Source organism: Peromyscus eremicus, chromosome X, assembly GCF_949786415.1.
Source record: "Peromyscus eremicus chromosome X, PerEre_H2_v1, whole genome shotgun sequence".
NCBI lineage: Eukaryota > Metazoa > Chordata > Mammalia > Rodentia > Cricetidae > Peromyscus > Peromyscus eremicus.
In genome coordinates this window covers 15,258,113-15,267,095 of record NC_081439.1, presented here as the reverse complement: position 1 = coordinate 15,267,095, position 8,983 = coordinate 15,258,113, and the positions used below count along the sequence as shown (strand labels likewise).

The following is an 8,983-nucleotide window of genomic DNA, read 5'->3' as shown; positions in this document are numbered from 1 at the left end:
CACCTTTTCATGATTGGAGGGAACTTTTTGGTCAGAGAGAACTACATTAGGTCCTACTGACTGTGGGTACAGGTTTTCTATTGTTAGCAAGATTTTGAAAATGACTCCTTTATCTGTGCCATCAAGATACCAGCGGAGTCCCCATGTTTTTCCTGAGGGCCATTCTCGATTCGCCCTACCCTGAGGGGTGAAGGTTATGTTTAAAGGTAATGATAGCCCTGGATTATAGGCTGTCCCAGTATAGGAGCTAAAGCAAAAATGTTTATTCGTGCTAGGCTTACTATATCCCCTTGTAACTGAAATAAGGTCCCAAGATGAAGTTGGTTTCCAGTAAGCTGCTCCTGTAGTTTCACAACCCCATCGAGCACAGAAGAAGGTCTCGAATCCCCCACATCTAGCAGCCGTGGCTCGGCTTCTACCATCCTTAGGGCAGACATAAAAGTCAGATTGTGCTAACCTACAACGAGCTGTAGGACTAAAACAGCCTGGGGCAGTCATCATGGCAGGGTCATTATCATGGAATGTCCCACAAGGGCTTGTCCAAGTGGTTTTAGGACTATGAGGAAATTGATTGCAGTTTGGAATCGTTTGAACCCCTGTACCATTTAACTGGTGTTGGCCAATAGTAGGTATATCCCAAGAATCCACTCCTGCAGCCAGCTGACAGAAGTCAGGAGTGAGTGATGGCCACCAGGAATAGGGAGCATGGTTTGCAGTAATGCTCCAGACCTCCTCCCCTGTTACTGTGAAAATTCGCCAGGTAAGCTTTTTAATAGCATGGGGGCTTTCCTTGGAGATGCAGGAGAGGGGAAGGGGGAAGAGTAGTAAGCAAACGATGAAGCAGGGGTTGGTTTTCCAAGGCTCGCGATGAACAGGTCCTGCCATTGAGATGTCCGTGGCTCCCTTTATTTTCCAAGCTGGAGGCATTTCTGAAAGAAAAAGAGAGAATTTTGTCTCAGGATTGTGTCCTGGACATAACAGTTATTTTTTCCTTAATCTAGGGAGGCAATCTGTGTAGAGTAAAGCTTAATCAGTCTTTCTGGTAGCCAACGAGCCCCATTTTCCTTGGAGTCATAAATACATGCAGACCCCTTTCCCCAGATTATAACTGGATCAGGACCATTCCATATTCCAGTTATTGGATCTTTCCAAAGGGCCTGCGCATATCCTTGTTTGGTTTCTGGGTGCCAGTGTCGCTCAGCCGCAGATTTTCCAAAAGCGTCCAATGTCAGAAAATTTAATACGAATAGGGCATGAGAAAGCAGAGCTTTGTGGTTTCCCTTAAGGGGAAATAGTGTCTCTTGTGAGCTAAGTTTATTAAGAGTATTTTTTAAAGTTTGGTGAGCTCTCTCCACGATACCCTGGCCTTGAGGGTTATAGGATATTCCAGTGATATGTTTAATTCCTAATTGTAAACAAAATTGTCTAAATTTGCTACTAGTATATCCTGGACCATTATCAGTTTTTATACATTCGGCTGACCTAGCACTGTGAAGACATGTAACATATGATTGATAACATCTTTGGTGGCTTCTCCACTATGAGCAGAGGCACAAATAAATCCACTGAAGGTATCTACAGTAACATGTATAAACTTTAATTTGCCAAAAGAAGGAACATGGGTGACATCCATCTGCCATAGTTGTCCAGGTATAAGCCCTCTGGGGTTTACTCCATAATGAGGTTCAGGTAAGAGCATCAGGCAGTTTTTACAGCTTTTTACAATTTCCCTAGCCTGTTCTCTAGTAATTGAGAACCTTAGTCTCAAAGTTTGAGCATTGAGGTGATGAAGGCGGTGCGCCTCACGAGCAGCTGCTACCTGATCATGTTCCAAATGAGAAATCAAGATAGAACGTGTAGCAGAATCTGCAAGTTCATTTCCCTGAGCTAGGGGTCCAGGTAGGCCTGTGTGGGCACGAATATGGCCAACATAAAAGGGTAGCGACCTTTGTCGTATTAATTTTTGTAATTCAGAAAACATTTGGAAGGTGGGAGTAATGGGTTGGATTATTGGGACCATTTCTAAAGCCTGTAAAGCTCCTACCACATATCTACTGTCTGAATACAAATTAAAGGAACAATCTTCAAAATTTTTAAAGACAGCAAGGGCAGCATATAGCTCCACCAGCTGAGCTGACTTAAAAGGGGTTGTCATAACATTCTTTTGGCCATTGAGGACATAAGCAGCTTTACCATTACTTGACCCATCTATGAAAAGCACAGGGGAGTCCGGGATGGGCTCCATTTGGGTATTTTTAAGGAAAACAAAAGAAGTGAGGGAGAAGAATTGTAGGAGTTTATTACTGGGCATTTGTGTATCAAGTTTCCCTTCATAGGTGCAGACAAGAATGGCCCAGTCAGGACTACGGGTGCATAACCATTGAAGTTGCTCTTTATCATATGGCATAACAATAATATCAGGGTCATGTCCAAAGTATCGAGTGGAGGCTTTTATTCCTAACATTATTGATTGGCAAACCAGGGAAGGATAAGTAGGAAGGATTTTTCTTTTTTTGGTTTTTTTTTTTTTGTGGTTTTTCGAGACAGGGTTTCTCTGTGTAGCTTTGCGCCTTTCCTGGAACTCACTTGGTAGCCCAGGCTGGCCTTGAACTCACAGAGATCCGCCTGGCTCTGCCTCCCGAGTGCTGGGATTAAAGGCGTGCGCCACCACCGCCCGGCGGATTTTTCTTTTAGTAACAGGAAGATGTATCCACAGTAAAGGTACGGACTCTTGCCAAAGCAGGCCTGTAGGGGCAAAATCTGTAGAAAAAATGATCAAATGCAATGGGAGAGTTGGGTCAAAATATCCCATGTGTTGTTGAGTGATGGTCGTTTCAACATTTTGTAATACCCTCTCTGCCTCCACTGTAAGATATCTAGGGGATTGAGGGTCGGAATCTCCTCTGAGGATATCCTCAAGGGGGCGTAACTCTCCCTTGGTTATTTTTAAATAGGGTCGCAGCCAATTGATATCCCCTAAAAGCTTTTGAAAATCATTGAGACAACGAAGTGTATCTTTTCTAATCTGGATTTTTTGTGTATAGAGGAGGTCCGAGTGTAACTCGAACCCTAAAAACAGGAAGGGGTATTGGGTTTGTATCTTCTCTGGAGCTATATGAAATCCTCGGTCCTGAAGTGTGATAATTATCTTTTGAGCTACATTTTGTGTTTTTTCTTCAGATTTTCCTGCTATTAACAAATCATCCATATAATGTATAATATAAACTTCGGGGTATTAGACCCTCACTGGATTGACAGACTGAGCTACGTACTTTTGACATAGCATAGGGGAATTGGCCATTCCTTGGGAGTCATTGCTAGGAGCTGGGGAGCTTGGAGTCTCTGTTTGCTATAGTAAGCTTTTTATCAAATAATGTAAATGCCATATTTACCAGATCTTTGACAGGTTTGAGGACCATTATCTATTAAATGTATCTGAGCCAAACAAATCTAGGCCCAATCTTAAAAATATCTCTAAATTTGGTAACAATAACCAGGCCAATTTGTTCTCTTATAGGTATATTAGTCAAATATACCTCTCAGTTTTTTTGTTTAAATAGAACAGTTTATGCTTTAAACTAGTATCTGAATAGCCAGATGAGTAGTATTAACTTGTATTCCTTAACACAAAGGACATGCAAACTCAGACATTCAAAACCAAACATACATGTGGCCACATTTTTCATTCATACCTGTAGAGTAGACAGACATTTTTACAACTATGACCCTTTGGAGTCTCAATGTAACAGCAGAATAGCAAGACAAAGAAATCTGAAACATATTTCATTATTTTTATATGTATATCTCAAGTCTTTTTTTTTATAAAAACATTGTTTTTTATCTTAACCAGCAATAATTTGAAACCAAGTCTCTTAAATGATGGCAAGTATTTGTAACCCATTGAACTCAAATGACCAAAACCCATGTAAATTTTTATTTTTCCTGTGGAAACAAAAGCATAATTTTCCCAGTATCTTGGACTGGTAATTTAACATTTCTTTTTAAGCAATACCAGGACAGAGAAGGGTTAACAAGAGAAGCTGCTGGCCGGCAGAAGAAACCTTGAAGTTATCACAGTAAAGGAAGGGAGGGGGAGCAGTGGGCATAGAGCGTGTCCTTGGCTGCCAGTGTTCCTGAAAAAAAGTTTTTGTTAACTCTTCTGACTAAAGTCAGATTCTCTGTTCAGTGTACACACAGTTTTTGTCAATTGCAGGCAGTCCCCATTGTCCTGTCCAAAGTTCCCGTCTTTGCCCGCCTGTACCAAGAGCACGCACCCCCACCCTCGTGAGAGCAGCCAGCTGGCTGCAGTCCTGATAGCAAGAGAGCTAGGGAGGGATGGAGGTAGCCTTTGTTATGCCTCTCTCTCCTCCTCTTCCTCTAGAAAAATAAGGGAGGTTAGTAGACAAAAACAAATAACATTTACACAGACAATCCAAGAACCGGAACATCAGCACTGAGAAGACGGCCTCATTCACAGCCAGCGAGCCCCTCTTGCAGTATGCAAGCCCCACCTGGCAGGAGCTACCTGTTTGTCTCAGTTCAGTCGGGGAGTGGGGGTGGGGGACCCAGTTCCCTCTATTGTGGCTCGCACATTCTTTCAGTGGGCTAGGCAAAGGTATAGTGGAGAAGAAGGGAACTGTCCCATAGCGTCCGTCACAGTCAAGTCAACAATGAGAACAATTAACACATTACACACAAGACCAAGGGCACACGAAAAATCTTTGTCCCAACGAGACAACCAACAAAGCTCCAAGAACAATGACAGCTTGATGTGCTTTGGGGAGGGGGGGAAGGTTTTGACCCTCCAGGCTCAATCACACCAAAAACAATCCAGACTGGAGGATCTCTGTCCTTAATTAAACAGACATCAGGGGCTTCCACATCCCTGTCAGTCAGACATGCACCTTTTTTCTTGGAAGAGAAGAAGAGAGTAAAGTAACAATGATCACAACAAAACATACAAAAAAACCCACAAAATGGCTCTGACAAATTCCCGGGACAAAATACAAAGTGGCACTTCCTCCCACTATGGGGGAAGATACCCAAAGATGCTCCTAAACCAAATCATCACCTCTGAGGTGGCTTTAGGGCTCTGGGACGTCTCCCTTCGCCGCCAGGTTCACTGTCTGGACACGTCTGTCCCAGTGAGAGCCTGCAAAGTACAAAACAAAAGTAACAAGACAGAGAGACACAGACAAGACAGAGAGCGCTCTTACCGGTAGATGTAATAAACCTCTGGACACTTGGGTGTCAGGCAGGGGGAGTTTGAGAGAAAATCCTCTGCAAGGGCTAGTAAATGTGAAGCACGCCCATCTCCCTCTGCTTCCTTTAGAAAATCTCTAATCACACCATAAAAACTAAAAAAGGCATCGGGGACATTTTCCCTGTCTCTGATTAATTTGTTAATATCTTTTCCAACCTTGTTCCAAGTCAAAGGGTGAATTACTGGTCCATTAATCACTAACCAGGGACATTTCTCCTCCACATATTGAAAAAACTTTACTAAATCCTTTTTTTTAACTCTTAATCCTCTCTCCCGAAGATTCCCTTTCATCTCCTTTAAAAAAATAGCCTCTTTAGATAAATTTTTTCCCATTGATTGATTGGACGACACATTTACCTCAAGACTCTCCCGCGTTGCACGAGTGATGCGGTCCGGGCGTCTCTACCCTAATTCTCTCCAGGGCCCCTTTTGTTATCCATCGTCCGGTAGGTCACCGTGCCTCGAGCCCCACGTTCGGGCGCCACTTGACCCGTCCCGCGGGCCACGTTATTTGATGAGACCCGAGGAGGCACCTCCTGAAAGATCAATGGGGGTGAGAGAGAAAGGAGACCAGGCGCGTAAAGGAAGACAAAGTCAGTCTGAGTTGCGTCAAGGTCTCGTTTATTGCAAGGGGAATCAGGTTTATATATGCTAGGAGCTAGGAGAAGTAGATAGGGGTATGGAAAGTTACTAGGAGGAAGTTAGGGTAAGGTAGGGTTCAGGAAAAGGTCTCTTTGTTCCAGGGCCTGATCAACGGACCATACAGCAAACCATTATGTTTCAGGGAGTAGATCAAAAGGTACATACTGTGGTTTTGTTGAAAAATGGTTGCTATTGAAACTGTTAACGGAAGATTGGGTACACTGCTTTTTCCCATGAGAATCAGTTAGGCTACTTGGCTCCTGACATAACACAACAGTTTGCAGCTGTCAGACATGCTTCAGGGACGCAGTTTGCATGCCCAAGTGAAAGGACAAAAACCCTGGCATTGCAGAGTGCAAGAATGGAGTTTGGCTACGGTCTTCACAGGTCAGTTGATGAGTAGGTGTAGGAATACAGGAGGTAAAGGCAAGACCATATTCAAGCAGTTGAGCAGTAGTTGGCTCTGAGTGCTACATCAGGACATCTGTGGCTGAAACTTAATGGCAGGCAACGTTTACTTTTAGGCTTTTGTCTAAGGTCACATGTTCCTACACAGGAAAGGGCCATCTCAGAGTCAATGAAAGCCCCTTGCCCAGATTCTATCATTCTCATCACAAGGAGGGAATTTGGTTATGATCTCAGTACATGTCATGGAAGTGTTCACACAGGCAACTGAGCAGGTTCTAGGAGAGCATGGCAAGCCAATGATCAGTGGAGTGAAAATCAGAGACGGGTGAGGTACTAGGTTTCCAATCCTTGTAAGCTCATAAACAGTTCTGCCCTACGAATTCATGTAGACACCTCTGTGAAGAATGGCGATCACTGTCCATTCATTGCAGTTGAGTTGCGTTTGAGAGAGGGGCGGGGAGTGAGGCAAGAATCGATGTGGTTCGCCATATGCTCCCTTGCTCATGAGCTGTCAGGCATGAGAAAGAGTTCCAGCTGCCATCCAGGAATGCTGTTGATGTACCATGCCCTGTGCTAAGCTCTCTGGACATGTATCATCTCGTGTAACCCTCGGAAGAAGCCTGGGAGGTGGCCCCATGTTGAAGATGAGGGACAGACAAAGTGAGATGAATAATCATGGGCTTTCTTTCTTCTCTTCTCACCTCTTGTTACAGTCTGGATTTTCCCGGCTGCACACATTCCTCCTGGCTATCGCCTAGTTATTCCACAAGTCTCCACCTTCACTTTTCCTCCTGGAACCAGGGCTCAGACTAGAGCCCCATGGATCCGCTGCAGAAATGGGATCCAATGTCGATTTCCATGCCCTCCTGCATGGCCACTGTGACAAGCTCCCAAGAGGCCTCAGCAGGCTCTCAGCCTTCTTCCTCAGAAAAGCTAAGGATGGGTCTCAGTGGCCTGAGCCTCTGCCGCAGCCCTGGCTCAGTTGCCCCTGCTCCTCTGTCAGAGGGACTGCTCCAGCAACAGGCCCGAGAGAAGAAGGCCCTGTGGCAGCAATACTGGGAAAAGCAGGGCTTTCCTCAGAGGAAGAAAGTCTTCCTGAGACACTCGAGACGCTGGCACCGGGATCACATGGCACCTTACCTGCTTGAAAGGGATGTCAGAGGCTCTCCCTCAGGTGACAGAGCTCAGAATCAGCTCCAGTGCCAGGGCCACGTGCCGAGCATTGCTGGGGTGAGTGGAGATGGGAACAAGGCTCCCAACCCTCCCTCCTGGGAAACGCTGGTACAGGGCCTCAGTGGCCTCACCCTCAGCCTGGGAGCCAACAGACCGAGCCCCCTGCCTGAGGGGCCTGGGGAGCAGCAGGAGCCAGAGCAGATGCTCCAGCTGGAGAGGCAGCAGGAAAGCATGAGGATGTTCCAGAGGATGCTCAAGTAGAGGATGGAAGAAGGGTGCGGAGCTGGCCCCCAGAGGATGGAGGTGAAAACGGATTCAGACAGTGTGGCCCGGCCAGCTCAGGGGCCCAGACCCTTCTGAGATCAAGGCAGTCAGCTGCCTTTGGATGAGTCCCAACACTTGTGCTATGATGGGAGCTGTCCTAGGAAAGGCTTCAACTTCCCTGCTTATGTCTTTGAGCATGCCTTTATGGGTATGGTGGTGTGTGTTAGCCGATACAAAAGGAAACTGGGGACCAGGGATCACTGAACTCCCATGTTGTGATTCACACACAGAGAGTTTTCACTCATTTTTCTGGGAACTCAATGCAAGAAGAACCAACATCGTCTCTGTGTGTGTATATATATATATGTATATGTATATATGATGTATATATAAGACATATATATGTCTTCTATATGCCTTCTTGATGTCAGTTTATTGAGTGCCCCAGAAAAGGGCTTACAGATATGATGGGATGCATGTTCTGGATAGCAGACACAGATCGACTTGCAGCTTCTAGAAGTTGAAGCAAGGGAATGCAGGCTTAAAGCAGCTAGCTACCGAATACACTGTATTGGGTAAAAACCCAGAGTTTGAACCTACATGGAGCAAGAGAAGAGTCCCTCCTTAGACATACCAAATCCTGGATCTCTGCAGGAATTACCTATGGTTCACTCTGCCATAGCAGAGGCTGACTTGGAATTTCAGAACTGCATCACAACCAACCCCCTTCCTCTTCATCTGCTCAATGAAATCATTTAAAGATATGCATCCAGGTCAAGAGAGGCATAATCTCATGTAGACGAGGAGACAAAGAGACGAGAAGCTCAAGTGTGCATGCTGCGGTCAGCATGGACAGTCTGGGGAATGGGCAAGGACTGTACTGAAGGAAGATTTGGGTGACATCATTATAGTGCCGGACAGTGGTGTACATATTGTTATCACCAGAAATTGGTGCTAAGGGGCGAATGTTCATAAGGACTGTCTTCACGAGTCCCATGTTTTCCAGTAATGACAGTATAAATAACTGTGGCCTGGGTATACACGTATTATGGAGTGGAAGCTGGGGAGGTCAGTTTGCCCTTAAGTTTGCTCTTACAGGTCAAGGGCCAGCAGTGGAAAATATTCCATAGGTTTGTTAGTGGTAGTATTGGGGATCTGTGCATGCTCTGAGTCTCTTAGCTGCTAAAAGACTCTGATGATTCAAGAGAGCAGATGGGAGGGCAGAATGCACCC

At 45.3% G+C, this 8,983-nt stretch overlaps 1 protein-coding gene across 1 annotated transcript; it reads left to right on the top strand.

Annotated features, from left to right (window-relative positions):
* The first annotated feature begins 7,033 nt into the window (after nucleotides 1–7,033).
* LOC131898768 (protein FAM156A/FAM156B-like) lies at nucleotides 7,034–7,747 on the top strand. The gene has a single exon (XM_059249956.1). It carries the CDS (start codon nucleotides 7,133–7,135, stop codon nucleotides 7,745–7,747), a length of 615 nt encoding a protein of 204 aa, XP_059105939.1. The 5' UTR covers nucleotides 7,034–7,132.
* The last annotated feature ends 1,236 nt before the right edge of the window (nucleotides 7,748–8,983 follow it).

Bases quoted from the DNA above. Each gene is read 5' to 3' on its own strand.
- LOC131898768 (XM_059249956.1), top strand. From the start codon at position 7,133: ATGGATCCGCTGCAGAAATGGGATCCAATGTCGATTTCCATGCCCTCC.